Source organism: Anopheles arabiensis, chromosome X, assembly GCF_016920715.1.
Source record: "Anopheles arabiensis isolate DONGOLA chromosome X, AaraD3, whole genome shotgun sequence".
NCBI lineage: Eukaryota > Metazoa > Arthropoda > Insecta > Diptera > Culicidae > Anopheles > Anopheles arabiensis.
Genome location: NC_053519.1, coordinates 4038448 through 4054131, shown reverse-complemented (window position 1 = coordinate 4054131; position 15684 = coordinate 4038448). Strand labels below are relative to the sequence as shown.

General features: G+C 45.8%; 1 protein-coding gene across 5 annotated transcripts in view; it reads left to right on the top strand.

Annotated features, from left to right (window-relative positions):
* LOC120905489 (mucin-19) overlaps positions 1-15684 on the top strand; it is a 161462-nt gene extending 145778 nt beyond the window's left edge. For all 5 annotated transcript variants that reach the window (XM_040316314.1, XM_040316313.1, XM_040316316.1 and 2 more), the window contains one exon: positions 12153-15684. In XM_040316314.1, coding sequence (XP_040172248.1) covers positions 12153-14324 — 2172 coding nt within the window. In that variant the 3' untranslated portion in view covers positions 14325-15684. The remainder of the gene's footprint in view (positions 1-12152) is intronic.

Below are 15684 nucleotides of genomic sequence, written 5' to 3'. Positions count from 1 at the left end.
GGGCTGCTACCAGTGCCTCTGGAGTGACAATTTGTTGTTTTCCCGACAGAGGGCGCACTACTGTGAGCGAACAGCGAAAAGCTTGACAGGGAGCTAACGCAGAGAGAGAGATAGAGAGGGGGAGAATGAAAGGCAGGGAATAAAAGCGCTGTCAAAATTAGGAAGCAAAATTATAACTAATCACTCATTTATCGTAGCGAGACAGTACAGAAGGCACAAAGAGACAAGAGCAAGAGAGAGAGAGAGAGAGAGAGAGAGAGAGAGACAGAGAGAGAGAGAGAGAGGAGGACACATATTATTCGTAAGAGTGCCACATATAGAAGCCATCATCGTCAATTCGAGACTAGTAGAGGCTTGCTTATCTCACTCGATTTGATTTTTTTTTTTTTTGTATTTTTCTATTTACTGTTCGAGCTTTTCCGGCCTGCCGTCTGCACGCAGTTCTCGTTGTTTCACTTTCTTCCCCCGTTGCAATTGTACCCCCTACCTAACCAAACCTTTTGGCATAGCAACTATTGATAATAATACTAATGGTAGGGTAGTAGTAACGAAGAGGCAAGCATAAATCACGCCAACAAATAATCGACACTTTTACAACTAAAGTCACGGAAGGCTGGGCGCAGTGTGCACAGTCAGCAAAAAAGGAAAGGATCATTTTTGCAGAAGATAAATTAAAGCAACAAAACAAATGCGAACGCTCTATGCATAATACAATGCGCGCGTGCATGTGTATTTGTGTGTGTGGATGAAAATCTTTGACATTAAGGAACTTAGCATACAACATTTAAAAAAACACTAAAGTCAGATTAAAATGGTGTGTTGGGGGCAAACAAGTAGAAAGAAATTAGAGAGAGAGAGAGAGCGAAAAAAGAAAGGAAGAGAGATAAAGAGAGAGCGACAGAAAGAGCTAAAGCAGGTAAAAAAAGATAGATAGGGCAGTGTGACACGTGTGTATAAACAATAATCTGTGATTTCGATAATAACACATTGAGTTTAAAGAAAAAAAAGGTGTGAAACAATGAAAAATCGGATAATAGATGACACAACAACAAAACACAAAAACAACAAAATAAAAAAATCCAAGGGATGGGTCAATGAAAAGAGCAAAAGAGAGGAAGCATTGTAAAATAAGAAGAAGTAAACAATAGAAAGAGGGGAGCGAAAGCAAAAACGTTATGATCGCGCCCCCCCCCCCCAAGTCTGCAAAACTAATATGCAAAACAGAAGAACACACACATATACATACACATACACACAGCAAATACGTACGAAAGTAAGCAAGTTTGTAAGTACATCCGCTCTTCCTCCCCCCGCTCCACATCCGGTATCAGTGTGTTTGTGTGTGTGACACGTTTTAAAAAGACAGTTTGATGTATCATATCGTTACGCGCGGGGACACGTGGAGAGTGAAAGAGAGAAACAACAACAAAAGAACAAATTAAGATACACTAACACACATTTAAAAACAATCATCAACACACATACACGCACATTAAAATAAACGAAAACTCAAATCTAACGCAAGGGAGACAAACAATTGGCTGTAACTTTTTGGAACTGAGATATTAAAAATTACAAAAATTAAAGTATAAAGAGAGAGAGATAGAGAGAGAGAGCGAGAGAGAGAGAGAGAGAGAGCGAGAGAGAGAGAGAGAGAGAGAGAAAAATGAACGGGATATGAAGATATAAAAACAATGCTACTACTACTACTACTACTAATACTACTCGTTACCAGGTAATAATGAGGAAAAAAAGGCAAATAAATGATAAAATCCAAATCAGTACTACTTAACACTACAATAATACAATGTTCGTATGAAGGTAACAACAACAACAACAACAACAAAAACACACAAACTCGCACACATGCACACACACGCATACAAAAGTGAACGGGAAATGAGAGCGAATGGTGTGAAGAGATGAAAAAAAATAAAATGAAAAAAAAAAAATAAAGCAAAAGCAACCAAAACAAATATGCAAACCAAAAGTGTACGAAACATTTTGGCCCTTTTGTGTGTATGTGTGTGTGTGTTTGTGCATGTGTGAGTGTTTGTGTGTGGATCAGACAAGTTGCCTTTTGACAGATTGCCCGCACACCAATACACACAGCCACAGTGGTGGTTCGTGCGCTTGCAATTAGTACGACGCAAGTACGAGACGGTGAGAGAGGGGAGGGTACTGTAGCGTACACGCGTGTACACTGTAAAACTGTTTTGGCAAACGAATCTAGTCGAAATTCAAAACCGTTCACTCCACTCACTTGTGTTTTGGGTGCAGTCGCTGTACACGTATCGGTTTAGGCGTTCTTTTTAAAGCGATCACTCCTTATCTGTTTCGGCTGCTTTAGGGAAAAATCTCTCAAAAATCGAGCAAAAAGCTACTAATATACTAAAACATGATATCAGATAAGACAGAGAGAGAGATATAAAGAGAAAAAAGGAGATAAATTCACAAGAGAGAGAGACAACACTTACACGGGTCGCTTCGCTTTACGGTTCTCTCTCACTCACGGTGTAGCGTCCGCCATGAAAGTCTCTGCTACGTGCACGCAAACATACACTGTTTTGGAGTAGGCTTTTTTAACACGATCATAACGAAAGAGAGAGAGAGAGAGAGCGCGCGCGCAAGAGAAAAAGTTTGTGTAAAAGAGCGTCCGCTCAAGAGCGAGAGAGCGCGGCGCTACGGAGAACGCTTGCGCGGCAGTGCGCACATAGCAGCGTGCAGAATTGTTACTAGTTGTGGTACTATTTTAACCTTAGCAAGTAGCAGGCACACATCCCCCCCACATATCGAACCACGCAGTATAAGGTAGCATTCGCCACACATAAGCAGCGCGCGCGTCCGGCGCAGGCTTAGTGCTGTGCCCTCTCTCTTTTCTGTTTTAACACGGGGTATAACAGTGTGGAAAGCAATAACCGATCGTACGGTAGGGATGGAAACCGAACGCTCCAACGTGTCGAACAGCTCGGGAGGAAATATGAGTGTACAGCTGCAAACTGCGTTTGCTCTAAGGTGTGTGTTGCAGTTTCCTGGCTCCACTTATTTTCCTTGCCAACATTCCTCGCGCGAGAAAGCGAGCCAAAAATAATTAAATTCACACAAGCAAGACGAAAAAAACAAACAAACAAACTCCTCGATAACCGAAACCTCTCCCTCAATCAAGTGGACCAGTCTTTAGGGCCGCCATTCCTTCGCGGGCAGTAGAAGACAGGGACACGACCCAACAAATCAATAAGCAAAGTAAACGGCCACTCAGCGAGGCCCACGCAGGATAATAGAATAAACCCATACGCGTTTTTTACTCCCGTTTCCCTTGCCGGAACGCTGGAACCTGGAGGAAAATAGAAACTTATGGGGAGCGAAGGGGAAGGGGCGAAAAAGAAGTAAACACGCATACACAAACCAAACACACACAGACAGTAGATAAAACAGGCAAAACAGACAAACCAACAAATAAGATGGAACAAACAAACAAACCAACCAACCGCACCAACCAACAAAACAAACCAAGCAACAACAACAACAACAACAATAACAAAAACAAAACAACAAAGCAACTATAGCCAGACGACATGCAGGATATCAACAGATAATTATTGTAATAATAGCTCAGGGCAAACTCAAATTCTTCTTCCATAACGTATCAATAGACAGATAAAAGCACACCGAAACAACACACATACACAACAAGCTCCTTCACAAACACACTCACTCACACACATACAAGCAGTGAAGCGAAATCTGAAAACAACACACAACAACACGCACGCAACAAAGTGGAGAAGTTCGTTCGGAGTGTGTTTGTGTGTGTGTGTGTGTGTGGGAGCGGAAGGGGGGAGCTTTATCTCGTGGCATCGTTTGAGCCACCCCTCTCTTCCCTCCTGCAGCCCTCCTCCACACCCTCTCCACAACATTGGAACTTCCCTCTCCCCACCACCACAAACACAATGTGTGTGTGTGTGTGTTTGTCGGTTGGAGGTGAAGGTTAGTAGGTTAGTAGCGAAATGACACGTAGTGTAGTACACTAGTGATAGCACAGATACTTGCACATCCGTACGACGGTTGCGGTGGAATACTGATCAATTCTACGGAACGTACAAATTAAATACATAGAAAGAGAGAGAGAGAGAGAGAGAGAGAGAGAGAGAGAGAGAGCGGGTCCGGTGGTGCAGGATTTGCTATTTCTCAAAATCAACGGGAAACTCCTCTGCCCTGTCCATTTTTCTTATCTTGCGCCTGAATGGTAGGCTAGCCGCGGTGCATCCATGTTTTACTCCCAATGCAATGAGCTGTTTCTCTTGCTGGGGGTATGCACAACGGTTGCACGGCACACTACTAGGTTACAAGCTTTGCTCGGATATTCTCCCCTCCGCCTTCCATTTATTACACACCTGTTTTCCTCTTCCTCTAACCTGTTACCTGTTAACCGGTTTGCTAAGGTAATCATGGCTAAAACATGCCCGCTAGCAGTAGTGTAAATCCTGTGCGCGGGACCAGAAGCATAGAGGTACCGAGATAAGTTTCGGAGGAACGGAGAGGAAATATTACACACTCACACACACACACATACACACATATACATATATATATATATACAAACATACATCCACGCTGAGCGATTTTCTTGTTTTATTTTATTTTATTTTATTTTTTTGTTCGTGGTTTTCGTTACACAATAGAATCAAATATACAAACTATATACGACTTCCGTTGAAATATATACACAACCACATATATATATATAATAGTTATTATATATGTGTAATTATATGTATAAAAAGAAAACAAATATATATATACACATTGAAAACAAATATATACATATACAAGCCGAAACAGAAAACAGGTTTATAGAGAACAGCACACACATCATTGCGTGTGTGTATGTCTGGTTAAACATTACAATTACAATAGGAACTTAATAATACACACACACACAGGCAATACAATAGAACTGGTGAATCTTATTATTATTACGATGATTACACATATTATTATTGTTCTTTACGTTTAAACAAAAAAAAACACTGTGGTGTCAAACAGATAATAGAGTGAGGCTGAGCAGAACGACATTCGTTGCCTCTGCTCCCATTCCCCTCCCCCCCCCCCCCCCCTAGTCCCTAGTATCCCAAATGTTCCCTCTCCCAGCTCCACCAACCAACAAAATAACAACTAATGTAGCTCAATCTAATTTATAGAACGATGAACATCCCCGCAAAGGAGAGGAACAGGGAAACAAGTATACACACACACACACACATACAAACATACAAAATATAGGTTGTTTTTAAGAGTCTTACTCCCCCCCCCCTTCCCTCTCTGCTCGTTTTTGTGAGGACAGTACAGTCGTACGAAGCTAGACGAGCCAAGACACGTATGCATCTAGCATCGCGCAAGCAGGAGTGAGAGTGTGGGTGGAACTGGAAATGGAAAGTGAGAAAACATAATATCAACCAGCCGACGAGGAAAGCGACAAAAAAGAAGCTAAACAAAGTGAAAAGCGAAACAAGTACACACGGCGTTAGAGATTAACTTATAGTGAAACTGTTACTGAGAAGCAATTTTTAAAAAAACAAAGCAAGAAAACAAGTAGAGCATTCAATAAGAGGTGGGGTAACGCGAACAAACAAACCGAAATGCATCTACAATGTGTGCAAATGCGAATAGAGCGTGAGTGGTGAGTTTAGTATAAACAACAACAACAACAACAACAAACGAAGAAGGAAAGTAAACAAAACCAGACAATGGTTGGCAACACAAACATTAAGATAATAAGTGCACACTTGATGGATTAATCTTATTATTGCAGTAGCAGCAGCAGCTAGAACTACAAACAATAGAGCAGTGTGTGCGTGTGTGTGTGTGTGTGTGTGTGTGTGTGTGTGTGTGTGTGTGTGTGTGTGTGTGTGTGTGTGTGTGTGTGTGTGTGCGTGCAGCACTAGCTCTTAATACACTGCAATGAGGCAAAAGCAAAAAAGCAACAACAAACAAACAGCAAAACGTAGTGATAAGCGAGGAAACGGGAAAGAAAGAAAGGCAGGAATAGTAGACGGTAACAATTAGACAGAAACAAAGCGGTAGAGCGTACGACGTACCGCGGGAGTAAGCGAAGCGGCAAAAATGGGAAGCAACAAAGCAGACACAGGCAGAGGCAGAGTGCGAGGAAAGCCAGGCAGGCAGTAGCTGGTACTGCGGGATAGATTACACTAGCGAGCTAAGTGGAGCGGGCGGAGGAAATGAAATAAAGAAAATAAAACGATAGGTTTCTTGTGTTTCAACTGTTCAATTGTGTTCTTTGTGTTTTTCTTTGTTTATGTTTTTCTTTGTTTATGTTTTTCTTTGTTTGTGTTTCAATGATTTTCTTCCTTTTGTGTTTTTTTTCCCTCAACTTTCATTTCTCTCCTCTTTTCGTATTAGTTCTAATTGTTTTATTGTCTCTTTAATTGCTTTGTTTCTTTCACAATTTGTGTTTTCTTTTCTTGTGTTGTTTTTTTGTACTTTTGTCTGTTTTTTGTATTCATCACATTCTCAAAACACACACACACACACACACACACACACACACTTGCACACACGTCAAGACAAATATTTTTGTCTGCTAACGATCCGCGACCTCTGTACCATAAAAACTGACTGTAAATCACGAATGTGAAGGAGTGTAATAAAACACAACAATAGAAGAAAAAACAACAATAGCCTACACAACCACACACATACCGAAACAAAACAATAACAAACAGATAATTTGAGTGCCAAGCTTTAAACCAGTAAAGTAAAACAAGATTAAAAACACACAAAAACCCGATATTTAAACTTAACGCCCCTTACCCCTCATCTACCACCCAACTCCCCCCCCCCCCATCTACATGTAGTGTGGAGGTGTTAGAAACACTGGTGTAGACAAAACGTTGCACAGGGAAGGGAAGGAAGACGCGCGCACCGTTGGCTTTGATCGTGTAATGGTGTTTGGTGTTTCCGGCGGAAGAGTTTTTCGTTTTCACGCGCCCCTGCGCGCTGCGTGTGTATGAGAAAGAGTGTAGCGCATACTGCCCAAGAGTGTGTAGATATATAAGCATTTCTAGCACCCTCGAGGCTGCGCCGCTCCGCCAGGACACACAACCGGGTACGAGGGAAAAAGACAGTCGAGGAATTTGTGCGAGAGAAAACAACTCAAAACTTAAGCAAACCATAAAAACAACACACACACAAAAAAACGTTGAAAATGAGATAATGAAAGCATACAACCGTACATACATACACACTGTAGTGCCTGTTCTGGAATAAATTTAAACAAAAAAAAACGTATATACATATATATATACATATATTCATGTATAGTTATTTATATAAATATTTATATATCTATGCATGTATAAATGGACCGTTTATATGTGTGTACATGTATACATATGTTTATAAATAATATACAGAAACAAAATATCAATTATATCTACTTGCAAAAAAAAAACAAACAAACAAACGCACAACAAGCAAACAAGTAAAAAGCAAAATGAAACACAAGAACTACAATTAAGTAAAGAAAAATGAAAAAAATAAACATTTATTTGGCGAAGCAAAACCACACATTTAGCGAAGTAAGTCCCTTTTTCTAAGAGCGCGTCAAGTAGTGATATATTAGACGAAACAATGCAAAGAAGAAAAAAAAAAGCACTCAACAGCAGAACGAAACAGAAAGGCGCATGAGGAGGTACGCATTTGCATGTAGGGGAAGAACCGGTACGACCAAAATGGCCGGTTGTAAAATCGGAATCGGGTACTTACTTAACCCACACGCACCTGAGAGCCTGAGGGAGGGAGAGTGGGACAGAGATAGAATGAGCGATACACTAGCAAGGCTAGCAGTAATGGTGTGTAACACACAAGGGTACGTGTGAGTGTGTGTGTGTGTGTGAGTGTTAGAAACTGTCTCTGAAACAAGCGAAGAGCTTGCTGACTCGCTGAACGGTCGAATAAGAGTCGTTTAAAAGCCGTACAGCGGTCGATTAAGATGAAGTGCGCTTGCAGCTTGTTTATTGAAGCCCTTGCGTACGCGCGCGAACGAGAGAGAGAGAGAGAGAGAGAGAGAGAGAGAGAGAGAGAGAGAGAAAGAAGTAGAATCAGAAACTAAAAGGAGATAATATAAGCATGCAAGCTGGTGAAAGCACACTCAGTTTGAGCATCAAGCGTAACCGAACTCTTCCAAAGTCGAAACGTCAGATGGCGCTTTACTTTATGCGAATTATCTGACGAAAACACTCACACACACACATGCACAGAGAGAAGGGACAAGTGGTACGAAACAGTACTGCTGCAACTGGGGTAACGTTTCTAGGAATGCGGCTAACAAGGTGTAGCTTGGTTGAAAATAAAAAAAAAAGTAAAACACAGGAGGACCGATCGCAGATGAGAAGTTGCTAGTAGATATAAGTATGCCAATACAGTTTACACAAGTTGTTCTCTATTTACAGCAAAAGGGATGCGGGGGAAAAACAATGGCGAGGATTTACAGCCAGACAGAGAAAGAGAGAGAGAGAGAGAGAGAGAGAGAGAGAGATAGAGTGAGAGGAGAGGGGTAAATAAGGCAATAGAACCAGATTTTTGTTAGTACTTTTTACATCAAATGAAAATAGAACGAGCAGCAGAGAATGAGATTATGAGCGGGGTTAACAGTTACAATATATTACCGATACTAGCCAGACAATGTGTTATACAACGTGTCCTTCAAAACCGATCGAAACCGATATATACAATAGTGACCGAACAAACAAACCGGAGCCTTTAGTTGTTTTTATTACCTGAACATAGGCGTTAACAGCAATATTAAGACAGAGAAACAGTGCAGGAACCAACCCGGAATCTACTCCCGGAAACCGTACAGCGGCCATGTTTTTTTGTTTGTTTGGTTTCCATCCACAACAAGCCCACCTACACACATAACACACACACACACACACACACACACACACAAACCCACGAACACACACACAATAGCCTCCCGACAGCTCGTTTCCTACGGAGCGCAGCGACTTTAATGGTGTGACCGTCAAGTCATCCTAACCTCACCCTCAACTGAACTGAACAGAATAAAGACACATATGCTCGCTCTCTCGCTCACCTGCCCACACACACACACAGCAGACACAACTCCACAAGCCTCTAGTGCGCGATGACTTTCGTCTGGCGCCACCATGAAGCATCCCACTCTCGATTTCTCCACTCGGCGTGTACGCCGGGGCTACTACGGCGGTGCGTCGATCGCATAACCTCCACTTGCAAGTAGCGCTGACACCTGACACCCTGACACACTGGCAACAGTGTGAGCATCATCAGCGAGCAAACCGGTTTCCGTTTGACAGTGTGTACAAATGGTTTTTTTTTTTCTCAGTGAGCAAATGCCTTCGTCTGGCGGTAGCAGGGTTTTTTTGGGTATTGTTTTCTTTCTGCCATCTAACAAAACAAAACTCACCACACACAACACACACCTACACACACAAAAGCCAGGCTCCCTCCCTCCTACCTCCCCTCCCCTCAATAAGCAATAAAGAAATTTCTGGTAAGAAAAGGCGTTTCGTAGCGAGATTGAAATGTGGGCTAAAAGAAAGGGAAAAAGACTTAAACGGTTAGGCATGCTAATAATTTCAGATACTCTAGCGTTAAAGATACTAAAATGCAAATACACGTACACACACACACATGCACGTACACACGGAGCAGCGACCTTTTGGAAGTAATGGTACACCCGTAACACGTACAGAAAATGTTTCGCACGCCACGGCACATTTACGGAACCGGACGTGCTGCAGTTCGTTAGTCAGCTAAAGATGCCATTCCCCACGGCATCCCCAGTTCCCTGTTGTGAGCAGCGGCATAATCGTAGCAGCAATAATGGCAAGACAAAATTATTCACAAAACGAAGAAAAAGAAAAAAAGAAAGGAAATTCAACCCAAAAAAACAGAGTGAAGGTGTTGCAGTAAGAAAAAAAAAACGCTTTAAACTGAAATTGAAGAAAACAGAAAAAAAACATTTAATGACAAATTAATTACATCAGAAAATATAGTGCACACAAACACACACACTCACACAAACACATATATACGGACATATGCGATTTACGAAACGGTGCAGCACAAAATGAAATGTAAAAATTATTCTAGAAAAAAAAAAAACTAACTCACACACACACACACGTATACCCTTATCAACACAGAGAGTGCGATATCGTGAAAACAAACATATTATCATTATAACAAGAACAAACAAAAAAAACGGCATGACACTGAAAACAGTAGCCGCTTATAAAAATTAACCTTTAGACAAGAATAGAAAGCAACCCGGAGGTGGAGGGGGAAAACAAAACAGAGGAACGAACCAGGCAGTGTTGGCGTGCTTTACTTTCCTCCAGTTTTTGTTTGACAATGGTTTATTGTAGCGAATCGAGTGCTTCAGTCAGAACTTATATATACATTATTGAAACTAAACACACACACACACTAGGGCAGTGGTGTTGCGTATCGGTTTGGCGGAGATTGATTGCGTGCGAGGGTAGGAGGATGTGCAAAGAAGCCAACGTAGCAGCAACCGAGAAAGATAGAGAATGAGAGAGAAAGAAAAGAGAGAGAGAGAGAGAGAGAGAGAAAGGAAAATAAATGAGAAAAAACGGATCTGCTACTAACACAAGTCGCAACTTTGGCAAAATAGAGAAGACAGAAAAAAGAAAGAGTTAGAAAAAGAAAGAGAGAAAGAGAGATAGAGAGAGAGAAAGAAAGAAAAAGAAAAAAAATAAACACAAACAGGAGAATGCGGGCAGTCGAACGATTAAATGATGTTTTTGATACAAAAAAAAAATAAAGCGAAGAAAAAATCCACGAAAATACAAGCGAGAATGATCAATGAGAGCAAAACAAATTGAAAATGCATATCATAGGTGTAAAAAAAAGCAAATAAAGCAAAAAAAATACAAGCAACACTCAACAATACATACAACTCCCCCGGGTACGGTTAGAGAGAGAAAGAGAGAGAGAGAATGCGAGAGAGCAAGGTGAGGTAGCGCGAAAGAAAGGTGCAAAAAAGACGATAGAGGGCGCTACCGGTGTGGAACGACAGTATCAGGAGCTTGAGGAGGATTTTGCTCAAAAGGGCGTTAAAGCAAAAAACGCCGTAACAAAAAGCGAAAGCGAGAAAGCAAAAAAAGAAAGAGCGAGCGAGAGAGAGAGAGCAAATGATTTGATTCCACACAAACACAAAACCGTATGCACATATACAACAACAAAAAACATACACAAGAAAGTGCTAGCGGAGACGAACTAAAAAGTATGCAATTCCAACTTCAATTAGACTGTAGTCGAAGGATGAAAAGAGAAAAAGGAGAGAAAAAGGAAAGAAGTAAAACAGTACACAAAACCAGCAAAAAAACAACAACAAAACATGGTAACAAACTACACGACGGATCCTTTTGTAATCAGCAACATCCGGGAAAATGAATTGTGGTAAGAGAGAACAGAGAAAGAGAGAGAGAGAGAAAATGAAAGCGAGAGAAGCAATTTCCTACAACGGAGGCTTTCCGCTGCACGGCCGCTGGTAATCTAATGTGTAAGAAATCAGAGCATCGTGCATTGGAAGAAGAGAAGTAGCAGAAGAGTGGAAACGATGGGAACGATAAAATAAAACTACAGTAGTACATGTGCGAAAGAAAGAGAGCGAGAAAGAGAGAGAGAGCAAATTTGAACATGAAGCAGCAGCAGCTGAAGATGTAGTAAGAGGAGAAGGAAATGAAACAGAAAATTAAGTCAAAGGCAGAGACAGAAACACATAAATCACCGAAAAAGAAAGTGAAAAATAAACTAAAAACTGAAATGCATCAAACGAGCTGGCCTGTGACCTCCAGACCAGGCACACATTCTTCTTCCCAGATGACAGTTTTATCGTCTTTGACATTTGACGTTTGACCATTTGTTTCCCTTATCTTGTTGTGGTGTCTTGATGTGTGTTTTGCTGTTCATTTCTTTGCTTTTGTGTGTTTTTATGTTTTTTGTTTTTTGTTTACATGTCTTACCTCTGACACATTACTTTCCCTTCCTTTCTTTAACAACGATGAACACTTTACAAACTAATATGTTGCTGCTCTTTTTTCCGCTCTTTCCTCTTCTAGGCGCTCGGACGCTTCCTGGTCGGGCAGGGTGGCAGCGGCGGCGGCGGCGGCTACCCGCGGTCGGGCATGAAGTCGGCCCCGCCGGCCGGCATCATCGGCTTTCCGGGCGCGGCCGTCGGTGCGATCCCGTTCGTCTTTCCGTTCGCGCCGCTCGGGCTCGGCCTGTTCGATGCCGATCCGCAGCGGCTGCTCTCGCTGCTGCACCACCAGTCGGCGCTGGCGGAGGAGGCGCTGCGCTACCGCAGCCTGCTGTTCGGCGGCGGCAGCACCACGCCGGACGGGACGCCGAGCCAGCACCAGCAGCCGCTCGAGGACTGCAAGGAGCCGCTCAATCTGCACGCCACGACCCACGCAAGCACCACCGCCACGGCAGCGTCCTACGAGCATGACAAGATGGCCGCCGGCAGCTCACCGACGAAAGCGACGATGATTCGCGTCCGGGACGGGCTCACCAAGGAAGGCTTCCGCAATGGGGGCGGTGAGGAGCTGTTGCTGCGCAAACCACCGCCACCACCACCACCGGCTACACCAGCGGCATCTGCACCGTCCTCGTCTGCCCCGTCGCCCAGCTGCGACGAAACTGGGCTGTCGCTGTTCCGTGACGTCCGGCAGCTGAGTGGCGGCTCGCCCACGCCCACCACCTCCACCGGAGGCGGCAGTGGCAGCACGGCGGCAGCACCGACCGGCCCCGACAACGCCAAGTGTCACATCTGCATGGCCAACTTCCCGTCCGCCTGGCTGCTGGAGCAGCACTCCGCCCTGCAGCACCCGCACCTGACGATCCACGACGACAAGCCGTACCTGTGCGGGCTGTGCGGGCAGAAGAGCCGGTACGCCTGCTGCCGGTACCGGACGGTGCTGGCGAAGCATCACCGGGGGGAGCCGGGCGGCGTCGGCGGCGGCCGGAGCCGGGTCCCGGCCGACAAGCTCTTCACCTGCGACGTGTGCGGCATGCAGTTCCGCTACCTGAAGTCGTTCAAGAAGCACCGGCTGAACCACGCGCTCGAGCGGCTCCACGGCAAGAAGGGTGGTGGGGGCGGGGTGGGAGCCCCGCCCGCCGACAGCGAGCCGGCCGTGTCGAGCACGAACGAGAGCGGCGGCGGCGGCGGAGGCGGCGAGGCGGCCAGCAGCGCGATGGTGGCCGATCTGCGCAGCCGCACGGCGGCCGGCGAGGGCGACAGCTCGGAGGGTGGAGGCACGGTGGAGCAGGACGACACGGTGTCCGATTCGGCGCTGCAAAACCAACCGGCGGCCGACTGCGCCCCTCCGACGGCGGCCGATGACACGCACACTAAGATCAGCAGTAGTAGTGGCGGTGGCGGCGGCGGCGGCGGCGGCTGTAGTAATGGTAGTAGCAACAGTAGCAGCAGTGGTAGTAGTAGTGCGTGCAGCACCACTGCCACCACCACCACCACCAACAACAGCACCGTCTGTCACAGCAACGGGATCAATGCGAGCCCCTGCAGCAATGGGGGGCGCGTCGGGCCGATGGTGGAGACCGCTAGCGAGGCGCTGCTGACCAGCGAGCTGAAGCGCTACCAGGCGGCCTCGGTGGCGGCGGTGGCGGCTGCTGCCGCCCATCACCACCACCAGCACCACGCGTCCGTCGTCCGCTCGATGGAGGCTGAATCGAGCAGTGTGCATGGCCCTGCGGCAGCACCCGGGGCGACGACCACACCGACCAGTGGCGGGGGGCTGGTGCATGCGCACGCGCACGCCCTGTCGCCGCCCGGCACCACCACCACCACCGCCGCCAGCGGACCGGCCTCCTCGCTCAGCCACACGCTCAACAGTCTGATCAACGCGGAGACGATACCGCACCACCGGCTGCTCGGGCTCGATCCGCAGGAAGCCTCCATCCTGAACTTTCTGCGGGTGGACGCGGCCGAGAAGCAGCGGGACCGCCGGTTCGCCTGCCCGTTCTGCGGCAAGTGCGTCCGGTCGAAGGAAAACCTGAAGCTGCACGTGCGCAAGCACACCGGCGAGCGGCCGTTCGTCTGCCTGTTCTGTGGGCGCGCGTTCGGCGGCAAGTCCGACCTGACGCGCCACCTGCGCATCCACACCGGCGAGCGGCCGTACCACTGCGAGGCGTGCGGCAAGTGCTTCGCCCGGGCCGACTACCTCTCCAAGCATCTGACCACGCACGTGCACCAGCTGTCGCCGCGCCCGTGAGAGGAGGGCCGGCGGAGGCGCCCGCGCATGTCGGTCCTCTGTCGGAAGTAAGCAAACCGATGGTTGAACAGGGTGGAGGGGGAGTCGTGTGGGAGAGAGAGAGAGAGAGCGCAAGAGAGAGACACCCTGTCCGAGAGGGTCCGTAGTCGAATCTGTACCGAAACCTACCTACAAGAAGGCGTTGGAGGTGCGCGGCGCTCTTAGAGACGCCGCCATAACTCCTTCGTTCGTGCAACGCAAAGCAATACTACACTCAAACACACAAACACAGAATACTACAGAGAAAGAGAGAGAGAAAGAGAGACAAAGAGAGAGAGAGAGAGAGAGATAAATGGCCATTGCAACCTACTAAACGCTCAAAAGCGAGCGAAATAGAGACAGAGAGAACAATGCGAAGAAGCGTCCTCAGTAGCACAAAATGGCCACCCACGCTAGCGTCCCTCGGTGTAAGTGGTTGGATAGACTGCATCCAACAACAAAAAAAAACAATTTGAAGGCTAGCTGTGTAATTGTAAATGCAACTTTCGTCTATTATCGTTGTTGTACGTGAACACTAATACACATATAATATAAAAAAGCACACACACACACACAAACAAATGAAACAAACAGTCACGCATGGGTAGCACGCACCGGCAAAAGGAGAGAAAGTTAGATAGAAAGGGAGGATGAGAGCGAGAGAGAGAGATCGAGATGGAGAGAGCAAGTTCAATGTGGAACAATTTTACCTCAGGCAACCAAAGCACATTGAACATTGCGGCCCATTGAACGCCCGGAGAAACGTTTATTGCCGCACTGCATTCCGTCCGCCATCTTACTGCGGAGTACTTGCGACCAGGTACCATTGACAATTGAAACGAAACCAAAAACGCTACTAGTCTGGGAGTTTGTTCGTTTATTTCCATTTTTTTCCTGTTCCATATTCGAGGGAGAGTTGGGGAGTGTACTATGCGCATCGGTCCGTTTTGTTGTGCATGTTTTCCTGCGCAACAGACCAGCGACCACTATCCGGCCTGCTGCCGCCATCCTCCCCCCTCCCCTCCCCCACACTACCATCTCCTTCCCTAGCAACTCTAAAGCAAAACAGTCCGCAATTAATTATCTGTGATTTTACGGCATAGCGAAACCGATGCGACAAACGAACCGATGCTACTGTGCCGTGCAATAGAGTGTTTGGTTTCGCCCGATCGCCCACGAATGGATTCTATGTGTGTATCTATATATGTGTGTGTGTGTGTGTTTGAGCGTTATCGGTGTTAGGCTAGGCAAACGAACCCACTACAGTGGCCAAAGGCGAACTAAAACTAAATGGCGTCCATTGTACAGAGAGTTACCAAAACGAGAGAGAGAGAGAGAAGCA